Source organism: Hippoglossus stenolepis, chromosome 24, assembly GCF_022539355.2.
Source record: "Hippoglossus stenolepis isolate QCI-W04-F060 chromosome 24, HSTE1.2, whole genome shotgun sequence".
NCBI classification, from domain to species: domain Eukaryota; kingdom Metazoa; phylum Chordata; class Actinopteri; order Pleuronectiformes; family Pleuronectidae; genus Hippoglossus; species Hippoglossus stenolepis.
In genome coordinates this window covers 2,603,044-2,621,305 of record NC_061506.1, presented here as the reverse complement: position 1 = coordinate 2,621,305, position 18,262 = coordinate 2,603,044, and the positions used below count along the sequence as shown (strand labels likewise).

At 46.4% G+C, this 18,262-nt stretch overlaps 1 protein-coding gene across 3 annotated transcripts; it reads right to left on the bottom strand.

Annotated features, from left to right (window-relative positions):
- Positions 1-6,354: 6,354 nt before the first annotated feature.
- Positions 6,355-16,930, bottom strand: LOC118103209 (insulin receptor substrate 2). Of its 3 annotated transcripts, none has more exons than XM_035149902.2 (3): positions 14,058-16,928; positions 13,288-13,787; positions 6,355-8,924 (listed from the first exon to the last, which is right to left on the bottom strand). In XM_035149902.2, exons 1-3 carry the CDS (start codon positions 16,706-16,708, stop codon positions 8,920-8,922), a joined length of 3,156 nt encoding a protein of 1,051 aa, XP_035005793.1. In that variant the 5' UTR covers positions 16,709-16,928; the 3' UTR covers positions 6,355-8,919. The 3 variants fall into 3 exon arrangements, with proteins under 3 accessions (XP_035005793.1, XP_035005792.1, XP_035005791.1); XM_035149901.2 differs by lacking the exon at positions 6,355-8,924 and adding an exon at positions 12,192-13,066 and having other exon boundaries at positions 13,288-13,784; positions 14,058-16,930; XM_035149900.2 differs by lacking the exon at positions 6,355-8,924 and adding an exon at positions 12,193-13,066 and having other exon boundaries at positions 14,058-16,929.
- Positions 16,931-18,262: the final 1,332 nt, after the last annotated feature.

Here is an 18,262-nt window from a genome sequence, read left to right as displayed (position 1 = left end):
ACGATGCCCGAGGCGAGTGTGTTTCCACTGTGTGTGTGTGTGTGTGTGTGTGTGTGTGTGTGTGTGTGTGTGTGTGTGTGTGTGTGTGTGTGTGTGTGTGTGTGTGTGTGTGTGTGTGTGTGTGTGTGTGTGTAAACTGAGTGGGCCTTTATCTTTGTTGCTCGCCTGTCATAAAGGTTCAGGCGTCAGGCCACAGCGAGGTGTCAGAACTCGTGTGCACTGTGCATGTGTGTGTGTGTTGTAAAGATTAGTGGTGTGTACACAGGGTTATGTACTTTTGTTTGAGTACAGTTTGGATATATGTCAGAGAAAAGGCCATATCGTGGAGCTGTGTGTGAGTCTGTGTGTGTGTGTGTGTGTGTGTGTGTGTGTGTGTGTGTGTGTGTGTGTGTGTGTGTTGCCCTGTGGCCCAGGTAACAGAGTGACACGTACTTTCTGATAGATTAAGCCTTACATAACTCCACATTCCACTCAGCAGGTAAACAAGCACCGGGGCTAAGGTCAAAACCAGCGAGGCACCGGCTCCAGGCGCCGCGCCGATGGATTCAGACGTTGTTCCACATGTGGGGGGTGCAGCGACGAGGGAAACCTTCAGGAGACACGTTCATCAAAGATCTTAAAGAAATGGAAAGATAGATGATGAATAAATCCTCTCTGCATCTATTCCCACAGACTCAGGCTGATGGAATGATGAACTTTATTATTATAACACCCTGAGGGGAAGCAGGCTCAAACCACACCTGAACACACACACACACACACACACACACACACACACACACACACACACACACACACACACACACACACACACACACGTAACATGACATATAAGCTGGTTAATGTTAAATACACACATGGTTCTCATGCAGACGAGCCATAGGTGCCCACAGGTGTTCGACCTCCCTGATATATTTACAGAAATGAGATTACGGGAATGTGCAGGATTTAGTCTCAGTGTAACGTTCTGAGTCGCTCAGGCAAATGAAATCCTGTAAGTAAATTCAAATGCTGTCATGTTATCAGTCAAATTTACAGCCAACGAATTGTACAACTGACTGCAAACGAAGGTTTATATGCTTGAGCTGCGTCTGGATGAAAAACACTGAATCCTATTTAGTGTGTTTGTATTTATTTGGTCTGAGTTTCAGCACTTTCATGCCCGAAGAGTCCAGATTAAAGGAATTAATACCACACAGTGAGTAATGCATTGTAATAATGCAAATAGAATCTAGATGGAAAACAGGTTTATGTCGGATTGTATGAAAACAATCTAAATGTTGCATGAGGTGAACAATGTGCAGCTTTTAGCTCACCAGCAGCAACATCATCTCAAATCCACTGAGTCAGATTGGTTGTGTGCTGCCTGTGGGCCACCCTCAATGTTAAACTGCCATGCTCTGCATTATAGGCTTAAGCTAATGCCTCATTAGCATCAATGTCTTCCTGACTCCGCTCTGGAGCAGCCCCCCCACTCGGACCTGTTAGCATCACTGCCAGCCACGCAGCAGCAGACTCCGGAGCGTGAAACGCAGCAGGAGAAGGCGTCACGTCACCGAGCTGCGCACAAACACATCAACAGCACAGTTTACAGTCAGATATCGTAGATTTATTCAGAGTTTTATTACAGAATCGGCAGAGAAACAGGAAATAATATTTCTTGTAGCCGTGAGCCAGGAGAACATCCATCAGGATGGGATTTTAACATCCTGCAGGCGAACGGTTCATGTCAACAGTTTTAAACGTGTCATACTTCCAACATTTACACATGCAAAGAGCTGACTGTCGTCAGAGCTGGGATTAGAGTTCAGCAAACATTGTGTTGGTGTGCAGCACCAGTGTGTGTTCACATGTCTCAGCCCGAGGCCGCCACTGACTCATGGAGGCCGACATGCTTTAGTCAGACGAGGCCGAGCCTTTTTAAAAACAACTTGTTTTTCTCCTCATCCCAAAACAATTTCCCATAAAATTAATATAGATTCAATTCAAGATGAGCTGACACTCGTGAGTGATGTTTTAAACTTGGAAAAAAATCTAATTTATGAATGTACAGAGGGAAGACAAACAGATGGAGCGGATATGAAGGAAGAGATGTTTATTCAGTATTTGGGATGAGTACTTCCATTCGGTACAAAAAACCCTGCACGCTAATGGAAGGATATGATAAGTTCTATTGTATCCTGAGGGGAAACCAGACTCAACGTTCCTACTGCTGCTGCTACAAGAGGAAAACAGACTCTTACACACACAGAGGACAAACAACCTGATTCATGCACTTATCCACTTTGAAGCATTGAAACTTTACTTTCACGTTTTCTTAAGATTTCACACCAGATACATTCATTATGATTCTCACATTCATCTTTGTCAGTGCAATTCAACAGCTAATGCTAATACTGTATCTTTCATATCTTATATTTCAATTTCATTGATATCTTTTTTAGGTCCTTGTGTTGCATGTTCACTTCTTATTTCTTTAGTGATCTCATCTCATCTTATCTTATCTTATCTTATCTTATCTTATCTTATCTTATCTTAATTTATGTCATCTTATATACACCAGTTCCAAAACACATACACATATATATGTATGGAGCATCAAAGCACTTTGCCTTATTGACGTTCAGTCCGATCTGTGGAGCTGGAGATCAAAGTGGTGCTGGTGATACCACACAGTGAGTAATGCATTGTAATAATGCAAATAGAATCTAGATGGAAAACAGGTTTATGCCGGATTGTATGAAAACAATCTAAATGTTGCATGAGGTGAACAATGTGCAGCTTTTAGCTCACCAGCAGCAACATCATCTCAAATCCACTGAGTCAGATTGGTTGTGTGCTGCCTGTGGGCCACCCTCAATGTTAAACTGCCATGCTCTGCATTATAGGCTTAAGCTAATGCCTCATTAGCATCAATGTCTTCCTGACTCCGCTCTGGAGCAGCCCCCCCACTCGGACCTGTTAGCATCACTGCCAGCCACGCAGCAGCAGACACCGGAGTGTGAGACGCAGCAGGAGAAGGCGTCACGTCACCGAGCTGCGCACAAACACATCAACAGCACAGTTTAAAAAAAGATTAATTTAATTCAACAGGCATAACAGCATAGTAATATGGTCTAAAAATGTGAGGGGTGTTTGTTCTTCAGAAACACATGGACACATATTCTGGATTACTGGATGTTTGGTGTGGTCAAATTCCTGAGTTCTACTCATGTGTGTGAAGAGGTGGCACCTGAAAACTGTTAGAAAAGCTTTTACAACTCACTGTGACTTTTATTTATCAGGGATGTAAGTGGAGAGGTTAAAGCTGCATTAACACAAACTGTGCAAACAGTAGTAAATGGTCATTATCTCTTTACAGCTCAGTGTGTCTTGGAACACAGATGGAAACAAGGATAAGCCGACTGGGTTTATATACGTGACTTTATGTGTGCATGTAAATCACCATAACTCCTAATCTCCGATCGTGTGGTTTGGTTTTTCATTGTGACGGAACGTACTTAAAACTCGGATGTCACATATAGAGGCTGTGTTTATGGATTAAGTGTAAAGCCAGAAATCTGTGGAACGTTATTATTCACGCTATAGGGGACATAGCTCTAGCAATGACTTGTATTTAAAGACCGCCCCCCCATTCTGTGGCATGGCCGCAGTGACCTGGGATCTTGAGGTGATACATCCACATCCTGTTAACAGGTCCCTTAATGCTCTCTGATTTCGATTTCACGCCCAGGTCCTGCCGGGGCACACACCTCCAAGACAGCATGGCACCCTGGCCAAGGGAGAACACTGGCTCTACTCAAAGAGCATTACTGGTTGGCAAGAAGTCCCATCAGTCCGCTGCTGGATTACTCTTCCCAATTAGCCAAGCTTCCAGCCTGAAGACTCTTTGGTCATTTCTGCACCATATTGGATACCAACCCACCCACGTCTCCAGCACCTAAAACCCACCCTCCTCCCGCCTCGGCCCCCAATGGTCGTGCACAGAATATCCTCTGAGGTCTTTTGGGTTTTTCAGCTTCTATTAGCTCCAATTCCAACATGATCCACTCGTTATTTGTGGGCGAAGGCTTTAAGCTTTACACAAAATAGCATATTTTTGCTACTTAACCCAGCATTCGCCCAACTGATGAAGCATCACGTGATTTTTAGATTATTTTGTGTGGCATTTTTAAAATATATGTCAGTATGTTATATTTCCATGTGGGAGGACAGGAGCTGTGTGCATCTCCTTTGTACAACCAGCGCCGGCTACTGTAAGTGGGTCACAGTTCCGCCCTGCTGCTGCGTGGCGGAGTTCAATGAGCCTGACTGAAACCCTCCTTAGACTGATTCAGGGAGAAATAATGGGGCCAGCAACTCCCAATCCCCTCAAGAGCCGCGACGCAGCACGGCAGCAAGCTGGCAGGGAGGCCCAGCGGAGCACGAGGTGGATGAGGTTACCAAAGGAGCAGTTATTTGCTCTGTAAGACCCGCTCACATGCTTGTAATCCACAGTGAATACCACAGAGTCTGATGTGGGAGCATCAAGTCCACAGGTTTCCATTTTGAAATATCAGCTGTCACATGCATGTTGACAGAGAGCCTGTAGTGTGTTTGTGTGTGTAATCAAATCAACAAAGTCCACTTCCTTGACACTGCAGTGTTCGGACAACAAGCCAAACTGTTTCTACACAACAACCCCGGTTTGGAAAGCAATGCGTGACATTGGAAATTTCCTGATCTTCTAAGAAATGTCACGAGTGAAGCAAATCAAGCTCCTGTGACCATGACACAGATTCCATGGCTCCAGCATCACAGCTGTGATGAATTATTTCTTGTGTGTGCACAACCATGTGATTGTGAATTCTAATTTGGGAATAATTGAGGGCATCCAGGAATAGAGCAGACACACACACTTCAAAGACGCATCCTATAAACTGTATTTTAGGAACCCTTCACTGTTGTCGTACAGTAATTCTCCTCCATAACACACTTTATATAACAAGCTGTTGTTTTTGTCGAGGAAGACGAGCGGGAACAACAAAAAGCATCGTGCGACAAAGGCTGTATTTTTACTTGCTTCTCTTGCGGTTTGCCTTCGGAGCAGAAATGTGCAGGTTTCTCTTTTTGGAAACAGGGAGAGAAAGAGTCAGTCAGTGTGGAGAGGGGTGAGGAACATTGTGTCCCTACTGGTGGCTTGCTGGTGGGGGTCTTATGTAACGCTGGTTTCTGCCTGGCAGCAGAGCAAAGCCCCACTGACAGTTTCATACCGCTAATTAATACACACCAGCCAGAGGTGTGCCACTGTGTGTGTGTGTGTGTGTGTGGTTTGTGTATCTACATAGAGAACTGGAAACTTGGTGAAGTGATTCCCAGAATATTAATGTGTCACAACTGCATCATAATCACATTGAGTGTGGGATATTTCTCATAATTACAGGGCTCAGTATTTAAAGGAGACAATTAGAATATGTGTTGAATGGCTGGTTTGCTCACGTGTGTGTTTTTCTGATTAATTTGGTTTCAGTTAGTTATTGGACGCCTCAACTAGAATCACCGTCCTGCAGTTGTATGCCTTCGCCAACCAGTTCAGTTTCAGTCTATATACATTTATACAGACGCATATGAGGTCAACTTGAGGAGGTTTATTTCCTGAAGTGAATGCAACACACGTCTGTACCTCTGTCCTTGTTTGAAGTAATAAGTAACCCATGATGAGAAATGTAACTCGCTCATTGGAAAATCTTCCTGTATCTTATAATGACCATGTGTAAAAAGATAAATGTACAGAAACACATGGTTCCTGTGTGAGAACTCCTGATATCTGCCCATGAGGGTGTGGGAGGGACAGATACAGGTGAGACGTGCTGTTGACTCCAGGAGTCGAACCCCCTGACCTCCCGGCAGTCAGTGTTTTCTGGAGACGCGTGGCAGGAAGTCATTGGCTCGGTATGAGCTTCCTGCTTCGGCCTCCATCTGCTATAAAACCCCGGGCAGAGAAAGAAAGTGTTGGCTGGAGAGTCCGGATCAGTCTCCACAGGACGGAGGTAGGAAATCCTCCTCTCTTGACAAGGGAAGGGAAATGACTGTGTCCCAAATGCTTTATGATCCACTTGTGAAAGCACATTTAAATTCCCTGGATTTGTTTTAACTGCACCAAAGTACCCCCCCTTTGCAAAACTTCATGGAAATCGGTTCAGTAGTTTTTTGCGTAACTAACAATAACAGTTGAAAACATAATCCCTCTGCGGAGGTAGTAAAGCTTTGCTCAATGGAAGTTAATACAGTGACATATTAAAATACTATCGTACTGAGAAGGAACACGATGTCGTTGAGGCTGCAGGACACATGAATAAATAAATGAAGACCAAGTTGTACCTCTTTAAATAAATTCATTTATTTCTGCAGGTTGCTATCCATAATCAATACAGACAAAAGCAGTACTTTACTACCAGAATTTATAAATCATCTCTTGTGAGCATCACGATAAACAGTATATTGATCTATGTACAATGGAAGACGATGACACATTCAAACCGAGTCGGTCCGGGCTGCAGAAGAAGAATCTGTCCACGGACACAGAAACGGGCGAAGCGCTTCGAGACATGTCAAACGTTCCCGGCGATGAAAACACTTGGCAGGAGGAGAAATGTACAACATGAGCGAGAGAATAAAAAGAAAACTGTTGATGCAATGTTACATTTGGTTCCACGGTTGTAAACTAGATTGTATCACTATTGCATATGCCATTAGGTAAAGTGTGTCAACAAGGCAAAGAGATCGCTATAATAAAATAGACAGTTATTTTTCATATAGACTGTGAGGGAGCAAACACTGTACAACCCCAAAGCACAAACCCCTTCCCCCCCCTTTTTAAAAATCGGTAGCCAAAGTCTTTACACAGGAATATCATTGCAGCATAGGTAAAATCTAAGTTTCAATATTTATTTTAGTTAAACTCTGTCTATATACACAATATATACACGTTCAAGACTCTGAGGATAAATAGAAGCCACGACTCTGTGGCTCAGCTCCAATATAACTCGACTGTTTCCCCCACGTTGTGTTTCTGTGGAGTTTTTCCCACCAGCTCAGTGATACATTCAGACGTGGTTCAATGATTTACAATCTAATGTACACTGAAGGGGGCTGTGAGCCAGGCGGAGTCAGCACAGTGTAAAATAGAAAAGAGGGGTTTTCATGTACGAATCCTCTGGCATCCATTTTGAAAGCTCTACGGAGGCAGCAGATTTAAACGTTCTCTTGTAATTTTTGACTGAAATCACAAATTTATCCAACTTTAGATCGCGTTGTGTGAGCTAACATTACAGGAAAAGGTTATTCTTGACTTATGCTAGTAATACGCTACATGTTCGTATTCCTCATTACCCTGAAATTACTACTTGCTGCCACAGGAGGTGCTGTTTTGCCGTAACACTCATTTCTGCTCAGCGTAGATACGGAAACGGGGCGGAGCCATCTGTCCTGACTCTGTGGTTTTGTCGTGATATGAGGAACAATTTTCAACAAATGTTTTAAGGAGAGAGTTCGTGAGTTAACCCACTAACAACACGACCGTCCTCCACCCTCGCCATATTTGTTATCGTCGTAAAACTCTCGACTATGCACTGCCCTCTAGTGGATGTATAATACTTGGGTAGTGCAGTTAAATAGTTTGAAATGGGCGCATCTCTTTCCGTACGTAAAAGCTCAAATACTTTAGTTTTACATTATAGCATTATACTATAATGTCGTCACATGTTACGTTATATAATTTCTCTTTAATCATCTCTTATATTTAATGCAATCGGCTGCATCTTCCCCACAGCTGATTCTCCAGTGAACCTCCATGATGGTGCCAGATGTGGTCGTTGGCCTCTCACCCCCCCAACCTTGATATTCTCCGCTGGCTCCGCCCCCCCCTCCATTAGACAGTTGTACCATCGTATGATATCACAGAAGGTTTGAAGGTAGGAGTGTGTGAGGTTTTCATGGAGCTGTGGGAGGTCCAGTGCTTTCAGGTGCCTGGTGTCGTGGGGGCCGAGCCGACTTACAAACACATGCATACCTCTCAGAGACATTTACAAATATATTTCTTTAAGTCCAGCGTTTTGATTGGACAAAAAAAAATAAACTAGGTTAGAATAAATTAGAAATTAAGAAAATACTTTAATATCAATACCATAAATCATCAAGCAGCCCGACTGCACTGTACATATCTGAAATAATATATTTTAAGGGTAAACTAGTTACTTTCCACTAGAGAATAACAATATAGAGATGTAGATCCAAACAGACATACCGAAATAGAATATTTATGTCATTCCATAGAAAACGTAAGGACAGTATAGACATTAAGGCATCGGGTAGGTCTTATGAGACATTCATCTTCCAAAAATAAATAAATAATTTCATCTAAATATAGTTTTATACTCGGTGTACCTTGCTCCATGGTCATTTCTATAGTAGCTGGTCATGATTTGTATCTTGCTCACGTACAGGTCGTGATAGAACCACCCACCAGTGAATAAATAGTATGAGGATACCATTAGAGTTTCATTATTATCTTACGTGATGGAAATTTGGGTCACAGAAGATATGGCCTCTGAAGGCGCAGGGAACATGAGACGCTCCCCTCACCCACACACACACACACACACACACACACACACACACACACACTCATGACATGCATAGTTGGTGACATGCTTGTATCCTATATGTGTGTGTGTGTGTGTGTGTGTGTGTGTGTGTGTGTGTGTGTGTGTGTGTGTGTGTGTGTGTGTGTGTGTGTGTGTGTGTGTGTGTGTGTGTGTGTTGCTGAGGGTCCAGAGGGTCTTTGACGGCCACAGAATCCAATGAAAGGCCATCATTGATCCTTTTTCTTTCTTTTTGCAGAGCAGCAGTTTGGTGAGGACGTGAAGATGGAGGAGTCGCTCAGTCTGAAACAGAGGACGAGAGAGAAAACAGGAGTTAATGGAAATATCTCAATTTAAGCTTGAGTTGTTGCAATACACGACAGCAATTTAGTCTAATGCAGATGATCTTTTATTTTGTAATTGTAATGCAAAAACAATAAAAATTGCACCAATGCACAAGTACATAAACACTTAATTTTTTATAAGTTATATGTTTCTCATTAAAAACCGCACCGTGTCGGGCTGCGAGTGGAAGCCTGGTCGGCAACGGGCATAATTACATAATCTCAGATGTGGAGTGATGGGGGTTGGGGGTCTGCGCTGCTGTCGCGTGTTGCTATGGACACACGCTGAGCAGAGGCGGAGCAGTTAGCTGCAGCAGCGGCACATTCGCTGATATTATACAAACAGAGAGAACCTGCATGTTGTGACAAATATTGTTGGTGTTGTTCTATCGTGTGTGCGTGTGTGTGTGTGGAAGAGGAGGAGGAGGGGGTTGGGATGGTGCAGGCTCTAAGGAGGGAGGGATTTACTTGAAGTCAGGATGGTGGTCAATGGGTGAAAGGGCCAGTGGCTCCAGCAGTGCAGGGCTGGGGAGGAGGAGGGTGTAGGGACGAAGGAGACAAACCCTAGAGACGCTAGGACACTTGCTTCCAGGCGGAAAATGTCCTCACTGCTGTCATGTGCCTTGCAACCACACAAGAATTATATGGTCTTTGGGCTCAGACACTTCTGTCACTGTGAGGCCGATGAAACGCTTTAAAAAGCCTCAAAATGTGCGGCTCTGCGGCTGAAAGCAAGTTTCTCAATTCCTGAAAAGCTGCATTGGAAAAAGGATTTTGCGCCAGTTTCCGATTCCATTCCTGTTGATCTTTGCTTGATTTGTGCACAGTTGTAGTCAACAAAACCAACTGGACATGCTGAAGCGGTCAAATGCCGACACTTTGCATGACATACTCCCCCAGCTGCTGGCTGTGGGATATCTGCTGGCTCTCGTTGATCTACCCTTGGCCATCTAATCTCGCCTGCAGAGTCCGTAATCTCATCTGGAGCCGTGGCTGGCTAAAAGTGGGGAAAGCTGGCCATGCAGTTATCTAGCAGCTAGCGCTTCTGTCTGGAACATCCCGGCCTACTTTAGCCCCCTTCTTGTGCCATGACACACACACACACACACACACACACACACACACACACACACACACACACACACACACACACACACACACACACACACACACACACACACACACACACACACACACACACACACACACACACACACACACGAGCCTGATAACTGACACAGGAGCCTGCAGTGCTACATGTTTGTTCCCTCTGGTCTATGTGCTGAGGAAAATAAAACATTTAACAAATGCATCAGTTTTAATCTCAATTATTTTCACTATTCGCTTGTTCATTATATTTTAGTAATGCACCTTTTTCACTGCAGCCATTTAAACACTAGGTAAACACGGGTGTTACTACTCATGTTCATTAAGGCACAAACTTTAAGAATGTGGGTTTACTATTGTTTCATGTGAAAATATTGTTTTGCCAATAAAAGGCAAGATAATCAGTTATAAATAAAGTGCTTATTTCCATCAGAGGGACAAAACAGCAAACAGCTGCCGTAAGAATAATTTCATCGAGCTTCTTGAATCGTCACAGCGGAGGCAGCAGCCGATTGTTGCCATCAGATAAAGGTATTAGTCAGAGGCGGTGGAAACAGAGACGGCTGACTTGGCTAATCTGGGTCTGGTACAGAACATCCACCTGGCTGAGCTGCGGCTAGCCAGCGCCACTAGAGGAGCCGGGCAGCTTGGGTTAGGGCAGAGGTAGACACCACCGCAGAGTCACATGGGCTGGCCTGCTGACAAAACCAGAGGTAAACAAACACCGGAGCGATCTGCCAGGCATTAAGACGTCGGAGCTGACTGGAGGCGGAGCAAAGAAAGAAAGGACATGTCCAGCTGTCAAAAGCTTATGGGTTTTGTTGACTGGAAGCAGCGCCACCACGTTTCACGGGTCTGGGGGGCAAAGGCTAAATTCCGTGGATACGTTAGCAGAACTTTGATCCTGACAAACAACCGCTTTTTCCTCCAGAGCGATGGCGTTCCTCCAGAAGCTGTTGACCCAAAAGTCTGCAGGTTTTATTTCCTGCCAAACAGAATTTCACTCCGAGGGTAAACTAATCAGCGGCGTCGAGGCGAGGAGGTGTTTGTCAGGATTGAAAACCCGCAGACTTCTGGGCCCAGCGTTACATCCTGACCAACAACATTATTAAAAGGGGACGAGGAGCCCAAATCTCCCACAGTGCACTTTGACCCCTTTCACCCAGGGAGGCGTTTCACAGTCGCATTCGCCACCCCAAGCTCCTGCACTCCCAGAATGCACCTAGGCTGAAGGGGGCCTCATCGATGAGTTTGTTTGTTGCTTAAAAAGCCCAAGCCCCTCCTCTCCTCCTCCTACCGAGCACACAAGGCTGAGCTCCATCCCCCCCACTCTCTGCTTGTCTTACTTCTGCTAAGTGAACAGCCTAATGAGGCAGAAGGGCAGTGCAGTTCACGTGCCATCCTTCCCCTATTATGCACGCACTCACTCGCTCTCCCACACTCGGGGAAAGCAGCACTGGAAAACAAAACACTCTCTCGCGCTCTCTGCACGTCGCTGGCGAGTGTTCACGGATGCAAGCTATGCCACTGGGGGTTGGTCACTTACAATCAACAACCACCGAATATATGTGAGCTGAGAACACGTGCAAACTAAAATATGACAGTAAACAAACGTGCACACAGGTACTGTTGATATTCGATAAATGAATTAACTGCAAATCAGCCATTTGACCTCAATCATGGCTCTTCTGACTAAATAATAGATTTTAAATATGTAACACGGAGTCGGTGCATTCCCCTTTATTCACCGGGGCATCACTGATTGTAGGAATATAACGTACCCGTCCTTTCACAGGGGCCTCGTGGGGAAGTAAAAGCCACTTTCTATACAAACGGCCTGGAGCCGACAAAAACAACCCCCCCCCCTCGCAGCAAACGCACTCTGCCTGGAATGTGGACTGTGACATCCAGTTACCTGATGGCCTCATAGCTACTCACTCACTTTGTTGTTTTCCTCGCTGCACACACACACACACACACACACACACACACACACACACACACACACACACACACACACACACACACACACACACACACACACACACACACACACACACACACACACACACACAGATATCCACTTGTGCTGGGCCTCACATGTCAAAGAGTCCCCCCCCCCTCACGCACATACACCCACTCCTCTACATGCTCACAAACACATGTGACTGTGTCCAGTGAACGGCGTGTGGGACAAACTTGGCTTTAATGTCAACACCGTGCACTTTGTTTACGCCGTCTTCTGGACCACGCCGCCGCTTCACTTGATTCTTTGGGATATTCGGGGACACGGCATCGATCATGGGATGGTGGGATCAAAGGGTCTATAGAGGTCACATTGATGTGCAACACATCCTATTGCCTACCCAGCTGAAAAACAACAGCCGGAAATGCCTGCAGCTCAGTGTGACATTACATCTCACAGGCAGCCTCAGCTATCAGCACAGGGGAATCACTGCCAGTAACAAGCTGTAGTAAACCAGTTTTATCACCAAAACAAGTAACAACCTATTGCCAGTAATGTCTTATTACAAAGCTTTTTGTTCATTTTCTACCAGAACACCATTGTGGAGGATAGTGTTTGGTGGGATGCTGACGTCCACTCGTGTATTTTTGGTATCTGCAGCCCACAGCTGTGGCAGCGAGGCAGTGTCCTCCTCCGTCATGGTGCTTGTTTACTTCAAAGCTCTCAGCCTAGTCACGTTTCATAGCAGCCTCGTGCTGCGTTCACATGCTGACGGAAATACTGGGAATTGACAAAAACGACTGAGGCCAAGAAGCAGGGAAGAAAATACAGATTGTAACCCTCTGTTTTCATTTCGACACTCTCCTGCGTCACAACTCTGCTGTTTTTGTGTTTGCCAAAGTCAGTTTCAGCCACAAATAAGCTCCTGGAGTCACAGGATCCCTAAGTGTTGAGAAGCAGGAGCTTAGGAGGAGCACCCGAAGGCAGAGTTAGCACCACCTACTTACGTGCTTGGAAATCCACAGAGCCTGTTTGAATTTGAATATAGAGAAAATGCAGGTTGGCCCTTGTCATTGTTTTCTTCTCCTATTTGACTTCCAACTGTACAAGATAGTGAAACCAAAATGTTTCTGTCATTTGTTTCAACTCCAAGTGTCTCAAGATTAAATTCAAATAAAACAACAAGACCTGCAGCACTTAAAGCTGAAATAGTTATTAAGCAATAACACATGACATCAACATCACTCACCTTTGGCAGTGGTTGCAGCCTCCTTGAAACCCAAACAGACATAGGGAGTGCTGTGTAATCCATTGATTCCCCCCTTGCAGCTGCTGGTGGGTTTGAAGCCGACCAGTTCTTCACATTTCTCCACATCCCTGTTGTCCAGCAGGTTCAAGGCAATGTAATTCAGTCCGCTCGGGTAGCCAGAGGAACCCTGCCGGTTCACTGGGCTGCCGTACTCTTCATCTGAGCCCTCGCTGCTCCGGGACGAGATGTTCTCCACCGAGCTGGGCCTCTTCATCGTGTCACCACGGGCGAAGGAAGGGAAGACCGGCGTCACAGTGGCGGTGGAGGAGAAGGTCTCCGAGCTGTGGCGCCGACGTCCCTGCAGATTGGCCCGGATCACCTTGGCGGAGCAGTCAGGGTCCACTGTGACGGAGGAGGTGGCCCCCAGCAGGAAGACCCCAATGCTCTCTGGGACTCCCTGGTCCTCCAGAGAGAGCCTCCTCTCCCTGCTGCTCTGGCTGCTGGAGAGTCAAATTCAAAATAATAGATGTTTAGTAAACCTGTAGCTTTTTATTTTCACACTGAATCACAGAAAAACAGAAGTCACATCCCAAAAATGTCTCCTTCTTGTTGCCTCCATCTCTCATCATAACAGCATTTACCTTTATTTGAGTTCATAATGTTACTTTTCAGACACTTTACACATCCAATCTGCCTGTGATGAAGCCAAACAGATGAAATAGATGATAACACATCAGTAAACAGCTCCCTCCCCACACTGGTACACACACCTTGCTGAGCTCTGAGGAACAAGCTGTGGGGGTGAGCTGGTCATCCCAAATGTCATCTCCGTGTAGTCGTTTTTCACCTCACTGTCGAGGCCCTGAGACCCTTTCTCACAACCCAGGTGGAACACTCCCTCCTCCCCTGAGCACATTGACAACACAGGGAGTGCGTCTAGGTGCTCAGCAGGAGTGTCAGCATCCCGGCGTGAGTGTGAGCCCAGCTCCAGGTTCATGTAGTCTGTCAGGGACGACCTCCCCAGGCCCCCACCGCTGGAGCCCAGAGACGACGACTGGCTCTCTGTGGATAGGGTGGAGGGGGGGGAGAATCTGGTGCAGCTGAAGTCTATGTTAATGTACTCCCCAGGACTCCGAGGCTCTCCGGGCAGGGGGTGTTCATTCATGCTGGGAAGGGTCTTCAGGGTGTCGAGGGATAACCTGTTGGGCCGTCCCAGCCTCCCTCTGTATTGAAGGCTCTCTGCCCGGCCGTGTCTGACAGGAGAGAGCACTGAGGGGCTCGCGCTGGGCTGCATCACTGAGTAATAGTCAGACTCTGTGGCCCGCTGCCTCACACTCTGCGGGCTCATCAACACATACTGGCTGCTGTCTTCAGTCTTAGAGGCCTGGAGTTTAGCCGGCAGCGTGTGGAAGCTGGCCTGGTTATTTGACCTCACTGACGCAGGTTCACCAGAGAGCAGGCCCAAGTAGTCAGGGGGTGTCTGGAGTGGAGGTGGGTTTCCAGGTGACATGTTCATGTATTCACCATGCCTGTCTGGGCTCTCCATGGAGGATTTGGAGCTGCACCACATTCTCATGTAGCCGTTGTCCTCTAGAGAGCTGCTAGAGGGGGAGTTGGTTTTGTAGCCACTGCTGGCAGCCGCCTGAGGATGAACCCTGGGGTTCACAATCTGCTTTGGTGCTGAGACACACATGGGGCTCATGGGCACGTAGTTGTCTACCTTTCCAGACGGAGGTGCGACACCTGGCGTCATTGGCATATAGCCATCATCGCCAAGGTTACTACTTGAGCTCCTGGACGAACCGATTTGAATGTCTCCATAATCCTCGGGGTAGCACACTTTAGGTGAGGCGGAGTGACAGTTTTGTCCGTGGGCCAACCTCATGAGCGTGTACTCATCCAGGGAAGCTGAGGACAGTGGCGCTACCACCCGCTGTTGTCGTGGCGTGGTGAGGGAGTGCGTCCGCTTCCTGTAAGCCTTGTCGAACGCCTGGCCATCAAGACCAGCGCCAGGCCGGCTGCCATTCGTACCCTCCATCATCATGTAGCCACAAAGGTCACTGATGTCACGGGAGGGAGGCGTGCTGGAAAGGGAGTCTGGCGTGTCGCTGCGGGTCAGGGGGAGGAATTTGGGTTCACCTGGGCTGGAGCTGTAATCATCACAGAGCAAGAAGCCAGTGTCACTGAGGGAGCCAGAGATGGAGGCGCTGCAGCTGAACGGCCGCCTGGCTTTGTCAGGAGTGGAGATGCTCCCCCCCCCTCTGGGAGACATGCTGATGGGGCTGGAGGCAGATGGAGGGGAATTGGACCCTGGCATGGACCGGCTGTGATGCAGGTTGGAGACTGACTCGAGCATTTTGCAGTGAGCACTGAGGGTGTGAGAGCGGCTGAGATTTCCAGAGTTTGGACTGGTGGGGCTCCCATTCACAGATATGGACATGGACACAGGCCGGGTCACGCTTCCATCTCCCTCGCTGGCCGTTCTTATCCGACAGGATGTGAACTTTCTCCCTGGGGACGTGGCTGCCATGCTATCAGTCCTGGATCTCCTCACCAGGCCCGTCTGACTAGGGGGGAGGTTGTTGAGGTTGCGTCGTGTGGGCACAGAGATGGGGTTAGTGCTGGCAGACTGGCTTTTGCTGCGCGGTCTGAACTCTGACAGCTCCTTCATGGCCTTCATGGCCTCCAAGATGGTCTCATGGATGTTCTGCGCCACCACTGAATCCTCCGCCTGCATCCAGAACTCCCCGGGCCCGGTCACCGCTGACCGGCCCACCTCTATGAAGAAGAAGCTGTCCGAGTGGCCACATCTCCGGATGTTCATGAGCTGTAAACTCACCGCAGCAGTTTCAGAGTTCAGTTTCACAAAGCTGATGGTGCGGCTGGACAAACACAGCCTGTACACCCCAGTGAGGTTCTTGATCTGACCCAAGCCTTTGGATTTCAAGTTGACCTGCCATACCTCCTTGTAGGCAGCTGCTGCAGGAGTGATGAGGCCATAGCTGGTCTCCTCAAAGCCCACCAAGGAGGAGGTGGATGCTGGGGTGTCATAAACTTTCCCTTCTGCTATTAAATCAGTCAGAACCGTGAACCAGCTGTCCTGCTCCTGCTCGTTGTCCGCAGCCACAGAGAAGTACTCGTCCTTGGTGTAGAGGGCGATGAGGTGCTTGTGTTTGGCGTCAGCTCGTTTGTTTACGCACAGACACGAGTCCAAAGTTATCACCCGCTTGGCTGCGGACTTGTTCCTCCATTTCTTCTCGCTCTCATAATACTCCAGGCGCGCGGGGAAGTGCTCGGTGGCCTCTCGGAGCACGAAGAAGCGCCGGTGTCCGTGTTTCTGCTTCCTCAGGTATCCGCACTTCTTCACGCCGGTCGTCCCATTAGATAACAGGTGTCCTCCCGGTACCGGAGGACTCGTCATGTCTCCTCGTCTCCTCTCAAGTTGCAGAGAAGCAGAAATCCCCCCTTTTCCCTCTTGGATAAGCAAAAGAAAATAAACTTTCTAACGGACCCGGTTTATTCTAATCCATAATAATGAGCGTGTGCGCCACAGTGGAGCCGGAGCGCGCAGGGACTCGAGCACGGAGCGATGTGATCCTGGAGAAAAACAACATGTGACGCTGCTGCTGCTCTAAAATAAGAATAAAACACTGTCATACAGGGGCGGGGCCTGCTGGGGGGGCCGTGCCTGTCCATCATCCCGCTGCGCCGCCGCCCATTGGCTCATTCAAGAATTCGCCGCCAGCAGAGCCCGCCCCTGCTCCTCCAGCAGCCCTGTCATGCAGAAACAGAAAAGATCAGGAGCCCATTGGACAACACAGAGGCTGTATATCCTACTGTAGCATGAGGGAAGCACACTTCTATCTGTAGATTATACAAACACGTCCATCTATACGTGAAAAAACACTTTTATATATGTAAAAACACCTTTATCTATGTAAATGCACCTCTATCTATGTAAATACATGTATATCTATGTAAAAACACTTCTATCTATGTAATTACACTTCTATATATTTAAATAATGTATATCTATTTAAAAACGCTTCTATCTATGTAAAAACACTTCTATTTTTATGTAATACACATCTATCTATATATAAACATTTGTGTCGATGTAAATCTACTTATATCTAAGTAAAAACACTTCTATCTATATAAAAATAGATAGATATCTATTAGCTATATATATATTTCTATCTATGTAAATACACTCTTATCATTGTAAATACACTTTTATCTATGTAACATGCATCTGTCTATATATTTAAACACACCTCCAAATATCCATATCATCTATCTATATATCTATCTATCCATCTATAATAGTAAAAACCTCATTTTTTAACACAACAGTGTCGTTATTATACTACATATATTACAGTGTAGTGTGTGTGTGTGTGCGTGTGTGTGTAATTAATTGTGTTTTGTTGCACCATTCAATGACATTCTTCTCTTTTATTATGATCGACAGGCCATTTGGATTAATGGTGATTTGAAATGTCCAACGTGATACTGGACTGTAAACATTAGTCATTTATGAAGCAGAGATACTATAAACAACCCGGACACAGGCTTCCACCAGTTATATAAGGAGTGTTTTTAAACCTGGAGGTATTCCTCTCCAACTGGAACCTTGTATCTCCTCCCCCTGCACCTCCTCTCTTAAAAACATGACAACATTTAGGTCATAATCATATTTAGGATCTTTTAGATTTTTCTGTGAAAATATAAAAAAAAGCAAGGATTTGATTTGAGAGGCGACTTTGATTTGTTTGTGATTTTATATTCTCGTGCTGCATATTTACAGAGCGTTGCTGCTGAATGAAAAACAGCCATCTCACAGAGGGGGACTGACTAGAGCAAGTGCGTCAGAGGCCTGAGAGCGAGAACAAGCTGCAGGAATGCTGCCATCCTCTGGCTGCACAGGTCCACTCTGCACGGCTGCACACACACCATCCCTACATCTCATTTA